Here is a 20,866-nt window from a genome sequence, read left to right as displayed (position 1 = left end):
ACTGGCCCCAGCTGACCTTGGAGATGGTCTGGAATCTCTAGCTGGTGCAGAAGACGGGAGCATGCGTTTTGACCGAAATTGGATATCAGTTACATAACATTGGGTCTCTCTCATCCTCACTGGCTTCTGATTCTTTTCCCCCAGGCCCAATTCAAAGTCTGATTTTTTTGACTCCGAATGCTCTACATAGCTTGGGACCGCCTCACTTTCAAAAAGAAAGCCTCTCGCTGTATGCACCTCCCCAAGTTGATAACAGAGGCTTTTCTTCAAGTGCCTCCTCTGTCTGAAGTGTGGAGGGTGGTTATGAGGGGCAAGGCCTTTTCAGTGGTGACCCCCATGGGTTATGAAATGCTCCTCCTAGAGATGCCCACCTGGCACCGACTTTGATGGCTTTTTGGTGCTGGGCAAAGACCTTTCTATTGCAACCCAGCCCTCTTGAACATCCTTTTATGCATCCTCTCACTCTTAATTAGCATTATGTATAGCTAATATTAATATGACGGCTGCCGGTCCCAAGTCACTTTCAGACTGTCAGTATTTTGCAGAAGGGACTTAGTCACAGAACGGAAATTTCGGCCTGTGCCATTTTTTGATTATCTACCCTTATTTATTAAGTTTATATCCTGCCCTTCCTCCCAGAGGGAGCACAGGGTGGCAAACGGATAATAAAATATGTGAAAACGTCTTACACATCTTCAAAAGACAAATAATTGGGTGTTAGAACAAATTAAACCAGAACTATCACTAGAAGTTAATATGATGAAACTGAGGTTATCATACTTTGGACACGTAATGAGAAGACATGATTCACCAGAAAAGACCATAATGCTGGGGAAAAACAGAAGGGGGTAGAAAAAGAGGATGGCCAAACAAATGATGGATTGATTCCATAAAGGAAGCCACAGACCTGAACTTACAAGATCTGAACAGAGTGGTTCATGACAGATGCTCTTGGAGGTTGCTGATTCATAGGGTCGCCATAAGTCGAAATCAGCTTGAAGGCATATAACGACAACGAAGATGGTAAGATCATTTTCTCCCTACTAGGGTCTCTCCCTCCCTTTAACGCACCTCCTTTCTGTTGCCTTTCAGAGAGACTTTGGTTCGGGGTGAGGAGTTACTCCTCAGCTAGGGCGAAAAAGGAAGTCAGGAAAAAATGGGCATGTGAGCAAGTGGAACTCTTGGAAGGTATGCTTGCAAACACCCCAAAGGCCCTATTTCACCAAAGCCACGTAAAGGAAGCCACAGATCTGAACTTACAAGCTCTGAACAGGGTGGTTCATGACAGATGCTCTTGGAGGTCACTGATTCATAGGGTCACCATAAGTCATAATCGACTTGGAGGCACATAACAACATCTTTAGAACAAAACATCTTAAAAAATGTCTTTTAAAAAAAATCTTTAAAAACCCAGTTCCAAAGAAGATGCAGACTAGGATAAGGTACCTGCTTAAACGTCTTGTTGAATTACAGTGTGCTGATGCAACAAATCCCCTTTTTCAAAGGGAGGGCCTTTTTGCAGTTAGGAAATCATAAGAACATAGAAACCTGCCTTGTATTGAGTCAGACCGTCAGTCCAGCCACCTCAGTATTGTCTACGCTGACCAGCAGCAGCTTTCCCGGGTTTCAGGCAGGAAATCTCTCCGAGCTCTACGTGGAGATGCCAGGGACTGAATCTGGGAGCTTCTGCATGCAAAGCAGGGGCTCTGCCCCTGAGTTACGGCCCTATCCCAAGAAACAGGGAAATGCAATAAATGCATTTGGCATAAACGACCAATTAAAGGGGAAAGATATAACTCTCCCTGCAAGCAAATCAGCCACCATCTAACCTCCAAGGGATCTACCTGTGCTGTTCCCAGCCTGCTAGCAGGAAAAACCCTGTGGAATTCTCTCCCCTTAAATATTAGACAGGCGCCATTTCTGTTATCAGTGCCTATTGAAGACTTTCCTCTTTCAACAAGCCTTTTAAGTAGAGACTTTATCCCAGTCTGCGTCTGATTTGGAATTGCTTTTTAAATGTGGTTTCCCCCCCTAAACTATATGTTTTTTTAACCCTTTTTATTTAAGATGTTTTTAAAGCTTTTTTAAAGAATGTTTTTAAAGTTGTTTTGTTTTAATGTATTTTAAGGTCTGTTTTTATGATGTTTTAAAGTGTTTTTAGTGTTTTTGTTTGCTGCCCTGGGCTCCGGCTGTGAGGAAGGGCAGGATATCAATCCAATAATAAATGTAAATAAATAATAAATAAAAACCAGGACACAAAAGTAATTGGAGGGATCTGGCTAAACCCTCGCAGTGAGCCCCCCAGGCTCATGCCAAGCCCTAATCATTAGGGCCACGTTAATTTAGCACGGGTCACCTCTCCCCTGGCCCCACAACACAGACCTTCCTCTGATCTTTTAATCTGCCCCACACAGAACAGAAACTTTTAACAGGCGGTTTGTGGTCCAACGTCTGTTTGGAAAATGGCCGATAACACCGGCAAAAAACAAATGATCGGCCACTTGATATTTGCAAAGGTTTATCTGTGGCTTATTTTTTTAAAAAAACACAACCACATTATCTTCATCACTCAGTTTCAACCATTGTCTGCTTGAAAAGTCTCTAACGCCTCCCTGCTACAGTTAAGGGCATCTGTGGCTTGGACCCCACTGATCGACCAGAGAATCGTAGAATTCTTAGAGGTGGAAGGTGTCGTGACAACTGGCAATATATATAAGGGGCGAGACAGTCTTTCAGGTATCCTGGTCCCAAGCTGCATAGGGCTTTGTACACCAAAACCAGCACCTTAGAATCATAGAAGAGTAGAGTTGGAAGGGGCCTACAAGCCATCAAGTCCAATCCCCTGCTCAATGCAGGAACCCAAATCAAAGCATTCATGACAGATGGCCTGAACTTAGCCCAGTAGCTAATGGGCAGCCAGTGCAATTCCTTCAGCAGCAGGGTGACATGTTTATTGGGAGAAATTTGCCCTAAAATGCTGGGAAATTTTAGTGAGGATTTTTTTAAAAAAAAAAACGAACATGAATTGTTGCAGAAATGTGGAAAACTGAATTTAAGACTGGAAAAATAAGAAATGCTGAGAACCAAAATTGAGAGATTCATATATCCCTCCCCTCTGCTTACCTTCCAGGTGGGAGGAAGAAATAAAAATGGGTTCAAGGGGGAGGAGAGAAAAAGGAACTTGTTTGTTCTCAGTACAGGGTGGTGGAAGGAAAAGAGGTCACAGAATAGTAGAGTTGGAAGGGGCCTATAAGGCCATCCAGTCCAACCCCCTGCTCAATGCAGGTCCATTTTTCTTTTTCTTCTTCCCCACCCAAAAAGGGGAGATCCAATCTTCTTACCATTTCTATACCAGGCAACAGGGAAAGGAATGAATGGATCCCTTTCTGTTTTCAAAAGCAGTCCTCAGAGAGGTTGACAACACCCATTCATTACCTCCCCTGCTGCCACTAGCCTGACCTGGTCGGTCTCCATCTCCAGATCTCTTCCCCTTCACCACCGCCTCCCCCCCCCCACATCCTTACCCAGCAGGCAGCATTAAGGACAGCAGTCCCTGCAAGGCAGCAGCAATGACAGCAATACTCACAACTTTTCTATTCTTAGCATTGTGCAGGATAGGTGTGCCGCCGCCACAGCAAAGCTCCAAGCAGTTCCCAGAGTGCCTCTTGGCCTACATGAGCATCAGTGATGCTGGGGGCAACCGTCTGGAGCAAGGGTGGGGATCCCAGGCTTGGTGGGCCCAATGCAGCTATCTGGCCCTCTCCACCTGGCCCTCAGATCTCTGCCCAGGCCACACCCTTCACTGGCCCTGCCTTGCACCCCCCTTCAGTGTTTTTGCCCTGTCCTCGATACCTCAGAAGGCTTCCCTGGATGTAGGATAGAGGATGGGTGGAGAAACAAGCCTACTGTACTAAAGTAAATTTTACACATCCATGGCTCCGCACACTTTTGCCTCTGGCTCCACCCACCACTGGCATGCGGCCCCCTGGAAGGCTGCCTAGAAAGGGATATGGCCCTTGAGCAGAGAAAGGTTCCCCAACTCCCGCTCTGGAGTTTTGTTCAAACTCCAGCATCACGCTCCACTCTGTGCTTTTTAGAGGGGAAAAAGAAGATAGGAAAGGAATTGCAAAGGGCTGCTGCTCATTTCCCCGCCCCCCAGGCCCTGTGCCCCCTTGTCTGGGCGTAGCAGCGCCACTGCAACCATTTGTTAAGTGTGGGAATGGACCGATCCCAGCAGCGGATTAGCACCGTCGCTCCCAAATACACCTTGAAGATTGCTGAGGGTCTTGAAGGGCCACTTCGTGATATTCCTGCCTGTGTTGCAGCCATTGCAAGGCACCCGATGCTGTACGCTTCTCAATTGCATTTTTATTGCTGCTTTGCTCCTGTAACACGGCATTTTTAGGGACTTCAGACCGTAATACAATTAAATGCAATATATATATATATATAAAAGAAAAAAATCAAAGATCTATATGAAGATCTAACGTGGCCCATGCCCCGGACCACCTGAATGAAGCTCGTGAACCACTGGGGCTCTACGGGCCAAAGTTTGATTAGAAGCAAAGTTTCAGAGCTGTGGACAGAGGCTGAGAAGGAGCCAGAACGAGGCCTGTGGACCTTCTGGCTGCAACTCGCAGCCCCAGCCCCAGCGAAGCCATGAGACCAATTCGGAGGCAAGACTCCACGGCTTGCCCTCTGTTCCCACAGTGCATTCTGGGACAGCGTCATGTCAAGGCCAGGGAGGGTGCAACTTTGAAATCCCTTCCGACAGAGCCGTGTCCTATTTGTTGCAGCCCTGGAGCTTTTCCTTGGTGGACAGGTCTCCAAAAGACAGGCCCATCCGCGCATCGAGGACCCCCAAGGGTTAAGGAAAGATCTCGCCGCTTACAGCATTTTGAAACGGGCATCAACACAGCTGCCAGTTTCCCAAAAAGCCTCGAAGGGGAATGGGTGGATCAGTCCAGCCTCTTCTGGGCCCCCCCAAATCCCTTTAAACCAGGTTGAACTCATCCAGGTAGGCGGCCAGGACTGCGTCCTTGATGTCCTCAAAGACCGTGCAGATGTTCTGCGTGTCCGTGGCGCAGGTGTAGTGAGGGTAAAGGATCCGGGGCCTGCAGACCTCTCCGGAAGGCCCCACACTAGAGTTGCCATCGGAGACCAGGAACTGCCTGAAGATGTCCCTGTACATTTCGAGAATGAACTCTTTGGCAGCGTGAACGTCCTGCTTGGGGCCTGGAAATGGACAAGTGAAACAGCCCTCTGAAAGTGCATAGCTTGGGGGGGCAGGTCTGTCTTTGTCACTTGAGGCTCAGGTAGCCTCACTGGCTAGGAGTGCCTTTCACCAGCTAGCCTCTGCCCCCAAACATCCCCGTGTCCTGTGCCCCCTGCTGTCCATGTAGTCAGCCCAGGCCCATTTGGCAATCCAGAACGACCAGGGAGTCTAATTAAGCAGAGAGGCTGGCTGGCTCCATGTCAGCGGGGCAGTGAAATCCACTCCAGGTTTTAGTTGGGACTTTCAAGGGTCTGCCTATTTCAGCACCTTGGACAACTCCTTGAAAGCTCAGAGATGGAACCACCAGTTGCTACCCACAAAGAGGTAACATCCACACCATAAACCTAAAGCACCCTCTTTACCACTTGAACAGTCATGACTCCCCCCACCCCAAGAATCCTGGGAACTGTAGTTTGGTAAGGGTGCTGACCTGAACAAACTGCAGTGGCCCAACACCCTTAAGCAACTGCACTTCCCGGAATTCTCCGTGACTGTTAGAGCTGCATAAGAGTGCTTTCAAGGAATGGTGTGGAATGGATGATGCGACAGGAGACTCTTTTCCAATATTCTACAGGGAAGGGCTGTGACTCAGTGGTAGAACATTCTGCCCAGAAATGGGCACATTACTCTGGGAAGAAGTTTACTTCCTCCGAATTGGAAACTGTGGGTTAGATTCAGGCTAAGTTAGTTGGAGAGTTCCTCAGAAATCTATTATTATTATTATCATCAATATTTACTGAATTTATATCCCGAAGGAGCACAGGGCAGCAAACCAAATCAAAACCATTTAGCAAGAACAAGAGAAGCATTCGAAAAAGTTAAAAACATTCCAAAACACAAGCTTAAAACATTCTATGTCCCATTCTATCAATGGCACTAGTTGGTCCTAGCTTAGCTTGAGTCCTACTAACTGAAGTGGAAACTAGCTTCATCTAATCAATAGCCCAGTTCCAACCCGTTCCCTTCATTAATGCAACCAAAAATCCACACAACAGCCTTGTGAGGTAGGGCTAGGTTGAGAGATAGCGGCCAACCCCAGGTCACCAGTGGGCATTACAGCTAGGTGGGGACTGAATCCCAGCCTCTCAGGTCTTTATCTGAGCTACTCCATGCCAGTTGGCTTGGGATGTTACCTGGAAAATTTGGGAAGTAAGCAGCCAGGTCTGAGCTCACAATCTTCTCTTCCAAGATGTCCACTTTGTTGAGGAAGAGGATGATAGAGGTGCTCCAGAACCAGGGAAGCTCCAGGATGGTCCTGAAGAGGTCAAGGCTCTCCCTCATCCGATTCTAACACAAAGGAAAAATGTAGGAACATAGGAAGCTATCTTAAACTGAGGTCCATCTAGCTCAGTATTGTCCACACTGACTGGCAGCAGCTCTCCAGGGTTTCAGGCAAGGGACATTCGCAGCCCTGCCTGGAGATCTCGGGGGTCGAACCTGCATGCAAAGTAAATGCTCCACCACTGAGCTATGGCACTTCCCCTAAAAATAAAGATTCTAGTCCTCATGGTTCTGAACAAAGGCCTGGTTTAAACAGAGCGGTACCGAACCAGATGTGTTTACTGATCCAGCGACCATTAAGTAGAAATGTAAGAAGCTGTTCGATATGGAGCCAGACCCCTGTGGGTCCAACCTAGCTCAGTATTGTTGACACTGACTGGCAGTGGTGTCTCCAGGGTTGCAGGCAGGGGACATTCCCAGCCCTACCTGGAGATGTGGAGGATTGAACCTGGGACCTTCTGCATGCAAAGAAGGTTCTGCTCGAGGGGACCGTGACTAAGATGTTGTAAACCACCCAGAGAGCTTCAGCTATGGGGCGGTATATAAATGCAATAATAATGTGATGTCCTTTGCAGGCGGTGGGGGCACACAGCTCTGTTCATTTCCTCCCCTCCCTTCTTAACTTGGGGGAAAGGGAATGAACCCTGATAAGAAAAGGGGGGGAAGGAAATGCCTCCCCCCCCCCAAAGGAGTGTGAGACGCTGCGGGAACCAGACATCAAAACCGAACCCAGCTGGGTTTATTTTTGGTTTGATGATTTTCTTTTCCTGAAGGGGAGGGAAGACTAGCCCACTTGGGAGGCCACCTTCCATATCGTCATCCCCTCCATTTCCTGCGCTCGGGCTGTGAGGGCCGACCATTGCGAAGTCACAGCAGCAGCAGCAGCAGCTACCCACACGAGGGAGCTGAAGTCCTCTTTAAAACCGTTTCAGAAACGGCAGGCGTAGTCGACCTTTGTGCGGCTTGGCTTGCCTCCTGGGGATGCTCATCCAATTTGCACAGCCTGCACGTTGAACAGAGCCCTAGAACAGCAGAGCAGCCCAGCCCAAAAGCCCATCTGCACCACCATCCTGTGCTCACAGCGGCCAACCAGATGCCTCTTCCGGGAAAAGCAGGACCTGAGCGCAAGTGCAGTTTCCTGCTTTTCGGAAGCAACTACGGAGGCCTTTAATAGCCTTCTCCTCCGCGAATTTGCCTAATCCTCTTCTAAAGCCATCCAAATTGGTGGCCGTCACTGCCTCTTGTGGGAGTGAGTTCCACAGTTTAACTGTGTGGGAAGAAGGTCCTACTTTTTGTCTCCCCTGAATCTTCCAACATTCAGCTTCATTGGAGGCCCACAGGATTTGTATGTTAAGAGAGAGGGAAGGGGGGAAAAATCTCTATCCGTTTTCTCCATGCCATGCATCATTTTATGCACTTCTATCATGTCACCTCTGAATTGCCTTTTCCCTAAACTGTTGTTTTTATGTGCCTTCAAGTCGATTATGACTTATGGCAACCCTACGGATCAGCGACCTCCAAGAGCATCTGTCATGAACCACCCTGTTCAGATCTTTAAGTTCAGGTTGTGGCTTCCTTTATGGAGCCAATCCACCTCTTGTTTGGCCTTCCTCTTTTTCTCCTCCCTTCTGTTTTTACCAGGATTATTGTCTTTTCTAGTGAATTGTGTCTTCTCATGATGTGTCCAAAGTATGATAACCTTAGTTTCATCATTTTAGCTTCTAGTGATGAAAGCCCCACCCAGAGCATATTTTGTTGTTGTTGTTATGTGCCTTGAAGTCGATTACAACTTATGGGAACCCCATGAATCAGCGACCTCCACGAGCATCTGTCGTAAACCACCCTGTTCAGATCTTGTAAGTTCAGGTCTGTGGCTTCCTTGATGGAGTCAATCCATCTCTTGTTCCCTAAACTAAAAAGCCGCAAATGCTGGAACCGTTCCTCAGAGGGGAGTTGCTTTGGAACCCCGTGACGCCGGACTCACTGGCCTGATCCAGTTCCTCTGAGGTTCCTAAAATTCCACTTTAGCACACACGGAAATGTACACTTGTTTAAAAAAAGAAAAAAAGCAGGCCTTACTTCACTACTGCTCTCTTCCAGAAATTGGTCGTATTCACTGAGGGAAGCCAAATAGATGAGGGCAATCACGTTTTCAAAACAGTGGATCCATTTGCGGCGTTCTGACCTCTGCCCTCCAACGTCAACAATCCTGCGCAAAGTCAGGAAAGGGAGACCATGTTTGCGGTTTCAAGGCAGCTGCAAAATGTTCACGCTGCTGGGTTGAAGGATGCATGAAGGAACACGCCCCCTCCCCGAATAAATGAAACAGAGCAAGAATAAATTGACCTAAGGAGGGACTGGATTTTTTAAAAAAATTATTTAATAGAAGTTGTATTCAACTATACACTACTCAGGATAGACTCAGTGAAACTGATGGATTTAGACTTGTAATCCATTGATTTAAATGGTTCTACTCTGAGTATCACGTAGTCAGATGCAACCCAAGGTTTTTAGAGCATTCATTTTTAGGCGTAATTGTCACCCAAAGCAGACCGTATACATGTCCACAAAAATCCAGCCATGAAACCATTTAAAATACCAGGCTTCATCCAAAAAATACAAGCCACTATTCACCCAAAAGCTATAATAATTATTACCCATCCTTCACTCTAAGATCCTAGGGGTGATTTTCAACAAAAAGAGGGTGGTTCCTAGACATGTGAAGACCTGGAAAAAACCCAGAACATTCAAAGGGGGGGGGAAGCAGCATTTCCCCCCTAATTTTTCTGTCCCCCCCCAGGCCTTCACCTCTCTAGTGGGTCCTAAAAATACACATCTCATCTAACTATGGAGGCCAACATCAATATTATATTCCAGATTAGACCCCAAAGGCCATGATGGGGGGAGGGAAAGAGTCTTTTAAGGCCTTTGGAATATTAACAAGTGATGGCGCTTGCCTGATCTCAGTTGGGATTGAATTCCATAAGCAAGTGGCCAACACTGATAATCCCCTGCTCTATTTAGAGTTCAGACAGTTGCCCATGGCATATCTATGGACTAAGGAGTTGGCATAACTAGTGAGGCATGATGGGAATTTTTTTTGACCCCCCCTCACTCACTCTCCTGCTTGCTAGGTGGTCAGCATATCGACAGTTTCACAGGAAGGTACAATAAGGAAGCTCACTCACGCACACACACACATATATATATATATAAGGGTGCACCAGTAATAACAGTGAAGATCGGTGGCTCTGATGTCAGTGGGATAGTCAATCCACTCCAGGTTTTAATCCTAACTTTCACGGAACTGTCCAAAAATAAATTCAGCACCTTGGACAGTTCCTTGAAAGTGCCAAGTAAAACCCAGAGCAGATTAGCTGCCCTGCTGATATAGAGGCGCCAGTCTCCAATGATGGGGAACCAGACAATGCTGAAGGTTGCATGAAATGAGGTCCCTTTCCTAACACCGCTCACCTCAGCGTCACCTTCTGCATTGAAAAGCAGTACTCGTTAATGCCCGTTGTTGGCACACGGGTCCTCAAGATGTCCTGCGCGCTGGGCACATATCCTTCCCCTGCAATGCGATCCAGATTGGCGAGGAAACTGAAAGACAAGTCACCAGAACCACCAACATTGCCGTGAGCAAACTGAGAAAGGGCTCCCTTCACTGCTTGTCCCCATCGCTGAGAATCAGCCCTCCGTTCGGGATGCAACCCACAGCCCAGAAATAAGAGAGATTTGTCCATCCCTAAGCAGGAAAAGCGAATGTGCTCACTAGGAAGTGGAATCCAGCAAATGGTACTCCCTTCGCCTCCGGTAGCAAATTCGGATCCCGGCATCTTTCCACAAGCTTTTGATCATCCTCGCATGGCACGCATCCATCACCGTTGTTTTGTAAGCATCGACACCCATGAGCATCTGGGCGTTTTGCTAGAAGTGGACATAAGACATCATTATTTGGTTTTGACTTGGATTTTATTGCAACTAAGGATGGGGGAAAATTTGATGAGGGTTCGCATTTAAAGCCATATTGAGCAAATCCACACTTTCCAAAATGATACGAGAACTGACACAACTATCCGTTGAAATTCACACACATAAAAGCTACAGGTGAGGACAAACATCTATGTATTGTGTGCAGCATCAGCCATACTCAGAGTAGATCCATTCAGATACATGGACATGACTACTTTACGTCCATTCATTTCAGTGAGTCTGCTCTGAGTTGAAGTTAGTGGGATATATCCAGTTTAACTGAACTGGTTCCAAAATCTCTAAACACCACGCAAAAGTCGTTCCCAGCTTTGCTGCGTGAACTGAAGACAAACAACATTCCTTCCGGGGTAGCGACTTCTAGTTCATCATCAACTTCATTCTCTTACATAAATTGACAGAAGACAGCTCTATCCTGTGCTAAGAGCCATCATTACTCAATAGAACCTCCATGCTCTGGAACAGTCTACCTCTGAAGATATTTTTGTGCCAGCAGGCCAATGCAGCTGTTTAAAATTGTGCCATCGTTGCTCTGAGCAGCCAGTGATTTTAACCATCGGTCTGCATTGCTTCTAAATGGGTTCATGTTGCTGCACACCTCCCTGATTTTTCGCGAGAGGTGGGTAGAGAAATAATTTTATAAACAAATATGACGGAGGGCAAAGTAGCTTTGGGGGGGGGCTGTTGCCTCTGCACCCTGCTTGTGGGCTTCTTGGATTGGCTACTCTCAGAAACAGGAACCTGAGCGAGATGGAGACGCTGGCCAGAGATCTCGTGGGGCTCTTCTGATGTGGCCGCGTTACTCACCGCATTTTCCGGCTGGGCGTAAGAAATCTGGAGGGCCTCCATGGCTTTGATCATGGCCTGGATAGCTGTGAAGATGTTCTGATAAACCACCTTGGCAAATCCTTTCCGGTCCTCTTCTGTATAGCCCAACCCGTGGATTATCCGCATCTGTTTGATGAAGGTGCTTTTACCACTTTCCCCGGTACCTAGAGGGGCCACGTAGGAGAGGAAAACACACAATCCTTTTTTCTTTTAAGGAACATCAGAAGCTGCCTTTTATTGAGCCAGACTCTTGCTTCATTTAGATCAGTATTATCTACACTGACTGGCAGCAGGAGTTTCAGGCAGGGAGTCTCTCCCAACCCTACCTAGAGGTGCCACTGAGGATCGAACTTGGGACCTTCTGCATGCAAAGCAAGGGCTCCTCCACTGAGCTATGGCCCTTACAGTGGCGGCGAGGAGAAGCCTTCCTTTCTTCCGTTCCTGGCAAATCAACCATTTTTTTCCTCTAGGCAAGGCAGCCTTTTTTAACTGTTGGGGAAAAGTTGCTTGCAACAATTTCTAGGCACCTGGGAAAAATGGCATCCAAACTTTAAGAGAAAAACAGGGTTTAGTGAGGATATTGTTACTATCGTTATTACAGCTGGTCTAGCACAGTGAGGACGAGAGCCTGGCTGGAAGTCCAGAGTCTGTGAGTTCACATCCCCGCTCATGTCTCCTGGGTGTCAAGGCAGGCCAGCTAAAGATCACTCCACAGGGAGTGGCTCAGGGGTGACGTGCCCTGCCACCTGTGAAGCCGTGGGCAAGCTGCAGAGTCCCCAGGAGCCCAGTTGCCCCCTAGCTGGCCGTTGCGGACAAGGAAGGGGCTGGCTCGTGCAGCTCTGGCAAGCTGAGCAGGCCCTAGCCAGCTGGGGAGGACTAGCCATAGAGGGAGGCAATGGGAAACCCCCTCTGAATACCGCTGACCATGAAATCCCTATTCGTAGGGTCGCCATAAGTCAGGATTGACTTGAAGGCAGCCCATTTCCATTTTTATTATTATTATTAAAGTGAGGCTTCCAAGGAGCATGTACGATGTCAGGTGTAGGGAGGCCAGCATGGCTTCCCCGATGAAGTCTTGCAGGCTTTGAAAGCCGGTGCCCATTTGGGGACTTGCAGGGACGTCCAGCAGAGGATCAAAGTTTATTCCAATGCGCAGCTAGACACATTTTGTGCAGTGTCAAAAAAAAAAAGTCTGTGCCGTGTGAAATAAGTTTTTGTGCAGTTGAGTATCTGGGATTTAAAGAAGGAGCTAGTTAGTTTCCAAACAAAGAAACAGACGAGAGAAGAGAAAAAAGGAAAATGAAGAGAAATGCTGGTTGCTTTCAACCTGACACGACTAGGCAGTGCTTTCTCGGTAGAAAAATGAGGTGCCAGTACTCGTATATGGACAAACACACCGTGGATGCCAGCACAAAATGGCTGGCATTAGCAGCCAAAAAGAGGCGCAGGTTCTCCATGCCGGTGAGTGGTATAAGGCCGCTTCCTATATATCTAAACCAGATAAAGTCTTCGTAAGAGGCGGGGGCTGAGTAAACGCACGGGCCTCAAAACCTCAACAACAATGGCTTGGTTATACTCTCGTGCTTTTAAAGTTTTTTTTAAACAAAACCTTTTTATGGATGAAAACAGTTACGTGAGTTATATCTTTAAGATCCTCGTTTTATGCCGGTGACCTTATTGTCATTGACCATAGGGTGTAAGCAACTAAGTCAGAGTAGACCCACTGAAATGAATTGACCCTAAGTGAGGCATGCCCGTTCATTTCAGTGCATCTACCCTGGTCTCACGCTGGTTAGAACCCTCTCTGTAAATCTGCAGCCACTTTGTACAGAGGATTTTCTCAAAAGTGTAATGTAAACCCCTTAAACAACATAAAGCCACTGGCTCAGCTACTGGGGTGGTATGGAATGTTTAGGAACATTCCAGCTTCTCAGATGTTTAAATGAGAACACTCTAACCACTACGTCACACTGGCTCTCAATCAGGAAACAAGACCTAAGAAAAGATGAGGCTGGCACCAGGAAGTGGTGAACCAGAGCTTGGTCACAAATACACTGTGTGTGCGACACCTGTGAAACTAGTGCGCTGTGTGCCCTGAGTGATAGTAGAAGACCACAAGGCATTGAACTTTAAAAAAAAAATGCCCACAACTGCAAAATTGCGCACACCTTTCCGTCTGTTTATATTAGGACTGCAACCCAACTAAAAAAATCCTAAAGCAATGATGAGTCTATGAACTCATAGGATTAGAGTTCAAAGGTCATCTAGTCCAATCCTTTGCCAAGGCCAGGTAGTCAACCGCTACAGTTTCCCTGATAGGTTGGGCCATACAATCTCTGTTCAAAAACCAAAGGAGAAGTCACCACTTTCTATGGCAGCCTGTCTCACTGTATAATAGCTCATACCATCGGAGGGTTCTACCTAATATTTAATTGTCTCTTCTCCAGGCTAAAGATGCCCAGTTTTTTCACACTTTCCTATTAGGATTGAAGCTGCAATTCAATACATGTCTACTCAGAAGTAAGTTCAACTGGGTTCAATGGGACTTACTCCACGTAAGTGTGTATTGGATTGCAGCCCAAGTCTCCAGAGCTTTCAATGATTAATCTATGCATGAAATTTGCCTATGGGCTAAGAATAAAATTTACAAAGCAGCGTATTTTCACCATTTTTAAAAAATGCATCATAGCTAAGGACAGAGGAGGATTTCCTTCAGCCTGCATTTTTAAACTAACCAAGGCCAGTCTCCACACCTTCCAAGCTCATGCACAGATCAGAAATGCAATTTCTCTTCAGATGTTGCACTTCAGTGGACACCACCCATTGTATTTAAAATGCTTTTTTTTTTTTTTACAAAATTGATGCCCAAATAGTTGGGGTGCTTTTGGGCTGAACAAAGAAAAAGGTTGCTTAAAAAAGAAGAATCAAAATTGTGATATTCGTATTTTATTAATACGTAAAAAAGTGTTTCTAACAATTTTGTTTGCCACCTTGGGCTCCTGCTGGGAGGAAGGGCAGGATATAAATCCAATAAATAAATAATAAATAGTAAGAGATAAATCAATGCAGCGCAGCAGCCCTAGTTTGTGTGATTAGATAGACGGACGACAGACGGACGACAGACGGACGACAGACGGACGACAGACGGACGACAGACGGACGACAGACGGACGACAGACGGACGACAGACGGACGACAGACGGACGACAGACGGACGACAGACGGACGACAGACGGACGACAGACGGACGACAGACGGACGACAGACGGACGACAGACGGACGACAGACGGACGACAGACGGACGACAGACGGACGACAGACGGACGACAGACGGACGACAGACGGACGACAGACGGACGACAGACGGACGACAGACGGACGACAGACGGACGACAGACGGACGACAGACGGACAGATATTAAAATGGAAATGGATTGCCTTCAAATTGATCCTGACTTATGGCACAGCAAGCAGTATTCAGAGGTGGTTTTACCACTGCCTTCCTCTGAGGCTGAGAGGCAGTGACTGGCCCAAGGTCACCCAGTGAGCTTCGTGGCTGTGTGGGGATTCGAACCCTGGTCTCCCAGGTCGTAGCCCAACACTCTTAACCACTACGCCACACTGGCTCTCTAGATAAATATAAATCTAATAAATAAATAATAAATAATCAGAGATAAATCAATTCAGCGCTGCAGCCCTGGTTTGTGTGTATATGTGTTGAGCTGCAGCCAACTAAAGTCTACTCAGGAGTAGATCCCACTGAAATTACTGAACCAAAGTCAGCCATGTCCTTTAATTTCAACGGGTCTACTCTGAGTAGAATGACCGTCGAATACCTTAAGTAAAAAAGCTGGTTTACAGATAGCTTTAGGGACTCACGGGGAATGATTATACACAGGGCACGATCAATAAAGCTGGGAAGAAGTGGAAGGGAAGGTATCCTTTCTACGCTCGTTAGAATGGAAAACATTTGTGCTCAGAGCCCATCACCCAAGCCTCAGACCTCTCCTTCCTGACACACAACTCCTTGCCAGAACTCCGTTCCAGGTTATAAGAAGCAAATTCGCTCACCCAGCAAAAGCAGCTTCAATTCCCATCGATCCCGCTTCTTCTGCTCCTGAAGAAGCCGGTTTATTTCTTTATCGATTGCAATGGCATTTTTCTCTTCTTCGGACAGAAAGCAGACACACCAGACCATGGTGACAGGACAGGAAAGGAGAGCCCCCTCCCACCAGAATCAGGCAAAAAATAAAACGGATGAAAAGCATGTATTTTTTCTAAAGGCAGAAGGATTGGTAAAAAGGAAAAAAAAGTGTCAAGAATGCCCAAGTCCAAGTTAAGTGTTTGGCCCTCCCTGGGAGAAAGAGGAGGGGCCCTCCAAAAGCTGGCTTGAGATCAAGTTTCAACAGAATAAGGAATCCAGAGGGTTGATCACAGAAGCATAGTTAGATCCAAGGTTGGCAACATTAGGGATCCTGCAGGCATAATAATATGTCCCTTGCATAAACAGCTGGTGTCCAAGGGGAAGAGGAAGGGATTCTTTGGCCAACAGCAGAGACATGGACCGTTTTCTAGAAGTGTTCCTGACCATGGGCAGCAGTATGAGCCACACCCACACACTGTAAATTCCTTTGCTGGAACTGCTCACCACCCAAGCGCCAAGTCCACGGGTGATCCAAGAGCTTTTAAAAGATATCAGGGGTCCTCTTCAGATCAGGCCTTCAATCTTTTTCACATTCAGGTAACAGGAAAAAATGTTCAGGATGAAAATGAATAACGTTACTCCCAGCTAACTTTCATTTCTTCACACATATTCTACTTATATCTTTTTTCATTCGCATCAGGGGTTTTCTCACCAAAGAAAAATTAGAACTAGGACAGCAACCTGTGTTTTTGATAAATTAACTGATTAACCATATAAGTTCAGGTTGATTAATCTATTGAGTTCAAGTTGATTAATTCATCTGTCAAGCTCGGGTTGATTCATCTATCCATCAGATTTGCATGTGGATACAGTAATCCAGTATTTCTGAAGCAAGAAACATGCAAGCTGTGCTCGATTAATCTACATTAAATTTACACGTGGGTGAAGCACTATTTCCAAAGCAAGAAATGTATACGTCCTTTTGTTTTTAAAACAAGGGCGTTTTTCACAGGAGGTATCCAAGTGAGAAAATGAGGCATTCTTCCTTTGCGGGAGAGAGCATGCCTCTTAAGATGGTTCTTGACAGTGGCAGATTTTAAGAGCCCTTCTATTCATGTGTACATACACATGCGGATGATTGATTAATTTTGCACTTGACACCATTTCTCTTTTTTCAGCACAATAAAATCATCAGGAAAAAAACCCAAGCGCATTAAGCGAACGAATTAATTGATTCATTTCATTCAGACAAAAGGGGCAGATTCCTCCAGCAAATATTTTGCAGGACTCCTAACATTGTGTACAATTTTATATTTTCTGGCACCTTGGCAGTACACAATGATTTTTTTTAAAAAAAGTACAACCTGTAACAAAAACAGGTTACATTTTTTACAATTAGCAATAACCCCCTTTATACTAATGACATAGAATAAATTTAGTGATCGTTTGAGCCTCCGATAATTACCAATACCAAATAGGAGGGCCATTCTGAGTGCGATTAAATCTGGGGACATTTTTCATCGATAAGGCTTTGCAATAAACGAACCTGATCGATTAAACACTGTCACCCTAATTGAAACTCGTTTCCCAGCTCAGCAGAGTAAGAAGCCTTTTCTCAATCACATGTTCTGCTGTGAATGATCTCCTCCAACCGGCAGAGGCTGGTCCATTGTTTTCAGGCCCTTCACATCTCTTGGTGGGGAGGCACTTGGTAACTCAGACTTTATATCCTCCCTGCCAACCTGAATCTTTCCCCAGAACGGAGAGACTGTTCCTTTATTAGTCAGGCTCCAATCCATCTAAAGACGTTATAATCAATTAGATGGGTTTTACCGTTTTAGGCAACGGATCTAGCGATGAAACTCTATCTAAACTTGCCTCTGGGTAAAAATCTGAACTAAGGAGCATCCTTTTTGCAGATGATCCTTGGAAGCATCGCAGCAGAGGCGTTATCTTCAGAGCTTGGAAAAGTTACTTTTGAGCTACAACTCCTATCAGCCCAGTCCAGTGGCCATGCTGGCTGGGGCTGATGGGAGTTGTAGTTCAAAAAAAGTAACTTGTCCACGCTCTGGTTATCTTAGGGGGATGGTGGGAGGTGGCATCCAAACTGTTCCTCCTGCGTGTGGCCGAATGGGCTATGCCTCTTTTTAAGAAGGCGCTTGCCGTCTGCCATTTTTGAAAGAACCTGTATGAAAAAATTTACCCGCACAGAGGAAGCTGCCTTATCTTGAGTCAGACCCATTGGTCCATCTAGCATAATAGTGCCTACACTGACTGGCAGTGGCTCTCCATGATTTCAGGCAGGGCCCTTCCCCAGCCCCACTTGGAGATGCCACTGGGGACAACGTGGGACCTTCTTGCATGCAAAGGAAGATGTTCTAACCACTGAGCTATGCCCCCTTCCCCACCAACGTCAGTCTGCCCTCAGCCAGGCCCCACTTGTCTGCCTTCCTTCTTATAACCAGTCCAAGGGAGGAGAGGTCACCTTCGTCCTCCTCAGTCTGTGTTGCCCCTTGCAGAACTCATCAGGGAGGCGGAGACAAAACTAGAACGAGTTGGCTCCGCCTCTCATTGGCACAGGCCCCACCTACTGTTGGGGCATCCTGCCTTCCGCCCCACCAGCCCCAAAGGGCAACAAGCCAACCCAGCCACCTCTCCGGAAATGGTCACAAAAGAGCAGAGGACCAAGGATAGACGGGAGAAGTTAAGATACAGTTCACGTTTCTAGGCAGACCTGTCTAAACCTGCATTTTTTCAAAACCGTTGCACAAAGCGGGACACAGCCCTCCTTCCAAATCACAGCCGTTGCACTTCTCCAAATTGTGCAAGGCAGTTACCCAGCCAAGGGACGCATCCAGAATAGGGTAAAGCATGCGTACAAATGCGAAATGTTAGCGAAAACAATACATTCTATAAAGGGGAAATTGCTTTGCAAAGCTGTGAACATTGGTCGACATTGCATACAAAGATGCATATAATTAGGAGAAACATGTACTAAAATCCTGCTGAGTTTTTTTTTTTTTTAATCACAGGCTGGTATGGAAATGTTTTCCCAACCTCAAATTTAGTTCTTTACGAGAAAACTGAGCAGAAACCGACACTGAGGGATTTCCCACCCCTAATCAAGGAGCAGGTCCTGAATAGCTCCTAATTTCAATTCTCCCACGGATGCAAGTCTTCTGTGCAGAGTGGCGCTGCATTTATATTCCAAACAGCACCTAGCGTACACACACACACACACACATCATCAGGGTCAGTATACAAAGGGAGACAAGAGGAAGAGAACCTCAAATCCAGAAGTGTTAAAAAAACACAGAGATGCTAAACACAGATGCTCAGTTTGTTCACGGAGAGGACGGTTAAAAAAAGGGGGGCTACCTAATTTATCTTCAGAACCGCTGCCGCCATTGCAATACGGATCAGGTCATACTCCATCTTGAGAGGTGCACAAACTATATCCTTTGCACTGAAAGAAAAAGAAATTTGCAAGGGGAACCTTCCGTTTGGGTAAATCTCCGCCCAGAAAGGCCTCATCCTGTTTGCTCACCCAAGCGGCTGAGATGTACCAATCCACCAAACTTCCCTCATCTTTCTTGCTCACAAAGGCAAACGGAAATTATAATTTGTTGTTGGGGTGGTTTTTTTTTTTTTTTTTTTAACAAAAAGAGTTCTTCCTCTTTTGATACCTTGCAAAACCATCACCCCTGCTATGCCCTCCACGCCCCTTGTATACAAGAGAACAGGAAGGGTGGTGGTTGATTTAATTTATTTGTTTATGGTATGGGTGGAGAGCAGTGTGGCATAGTGGTTAAGGTGTTGGACTACGACCTGGGAGACCAGGGTTCGAATCCCCACACAGCCCTGAAGCTCCCTGGGTGCCCTTGGGCCGGTCGCTGCCTCTCCGCCTCAGAGGGAGGCCATGGGAAACCCCCTCTGAATACTGCTTACCTTGAAACCCCTATTCATAGGGTCGCCATAAGTCGGGATGGACTTGAAGGCAGTCCATTTCCATGGCATGGGTAGGCCATCTCAGGGTTCTGAGTGGCTTAGGGTAAACAAGAAGAGGATACAATCACAAACTGTTACATCAAAAACAATGCAAGAAAAATAATAATAAAAGCTCACTGCACGTACATATACGCACCCCAAAGTTAAAAACACCAGGGGCTTGTGATCAACTAAGCTCTATTCAGAGTTAGGTATTGGTGAAGATCCCAATTCAAGTTTTTCTCTTCTGCAGTTTGCCTTGACACATCCCCAGATCAGTTTGTGGTTTTTCTACTTTTTTTTTTTTAACAAGCCCTCATGCGAATTCATCAGCATTTAAGCGCAACTTTCTCCTGACACCATTTTTGCAGAGCAATCTTTCCCCAATATTACGCGTTTTTGTCTGTGATTTGGACTGTCATATACATTTACCTGCCTCATCTACCCCTCACAGAACTACACTTCCCAGTGTTCCCTGGGAAAGAAGACTCAGTTGTGAAACCACTCTGGGAATTGTAGCTCTGTAAGGGGAAGAGGGTGTCGCCTAACAACTCTCAGCACGGTTCACAAACTACAGTTTCCAGGAGTCTTTGGGGGAAGCCACACCTGGTTAAAGTGGTACAATACTGCTTTAAATGTGTAGTGCAGATGGGACCTCAGTATCAACTATGTTCCAAATCCACCAAGCAGACATTTTCTGGCTGGGGCTCTTCCACTGGCTCGATACAAAGACACCACCTTGTCACGGCAACTTGCGCAACCACAGGAAGACAAGCTCTTTCCACACAAGGGATTAGACACAAGGAACCTCACCGCCTGCCAAGAAACTGACAAAAACCCCTCCATGGCCCAAACCGGCTCACACCCAAGAAATATGACCAGCAACCAGTAGCAGGAACAGGACAAAGGTAAATATTATTGTTCAAAAGGAGATGGAGAAATGGGCGCCCGCTTTGCTCAGTCCCTCGGTGTGCTGTTTGCTCGGCACCCCGGGATTGTTTATAAGAAATTCTGAATGTTTAGAGAAATCGCATTCCTGGTTTAACAGTGCAGAGGGGGGAAAATCCCAGAGCCACCATACCATCCATTACTCTCTGAAAGCAGTCGGGTTCTGGAGAACAACATTGGCAAAAGCGTCACAAACTTTGACCACCCACCTTTTTAACTCAGGGAGGTTTTCAATCCGAGTTGTCTTTAGAACATTGCCATTGACCCATTGCTTGGAAAAGCATTTATTTTTCTGCGGCCGTGAACCTTCTTGCCAGCCGGTTTCATCCAGTCCACCTCCAGTAGGAATTTCAGAGGAATTGGGGGTGGGTGGGAAACCTAGCCACTCTCCTCTAGGCCATTCAGAATT

At 46.4% G+C, this 20,866-nt stretch overlaps 1 protein-coding gene across 1 annotated transcript; it reads right to left on the bottom strand.

Moving 5' to 3' along the window:
- Positions 1–4,385: 4,385 nt before the first annotated feature.
- LOC133372523 (guanine nucleotide-binding protein subunit alpha-15-like) lies at positions 4,386–19,557 on the bottom strand. Its single transcript, XM_061601271.1, has 9 exons — positions 19,471–19,557; positions 18,901–18,988; positions 15,450–16,104; positions 11,357–11,541; positions 10,332–10,486; positions 10,031–10,159; positions 8,636–8,765; positions 6,409–6,562; positions 4,386–5,235 (listed from the first exon to the last, which is right to left on the bottom strand). Exons 3-9 carry the CDS (start codon positions 15,574–15,576, stop codon positions 4,994–4,996), a joined length of 1,122 nt encoding a protein of 373 aa, XP_061457255.1. The 5' UTR covers positions 15,577–16,104; positions 18,901–18,988; positions 19,471–19,557; the 3' UTR covers positions 4,386–4,993.
- Between the last annotated feature and the right edge of the window lie 1,309 nt (positions 19,558–20,866).

The sequence above is a fragment of the Rhineura floridana genome, chromosome 18 (genome assembly GCF_030035675.1).
Source record: "Rhineura floridana isolate rRhiFlo1 chromosome 18, rRhiFlo1.hap2, whole genome shotgun sequence".
Taxonomy (NCBI): Eukaryota; Metazoa; Chordata; class Lepidosauria; order Squamata; family Rhineuridae; genus Rhineura; species Rhineura floridana.
This window is presented reverse-complemented; position numbering and strand designations above follow the sequence as displayed.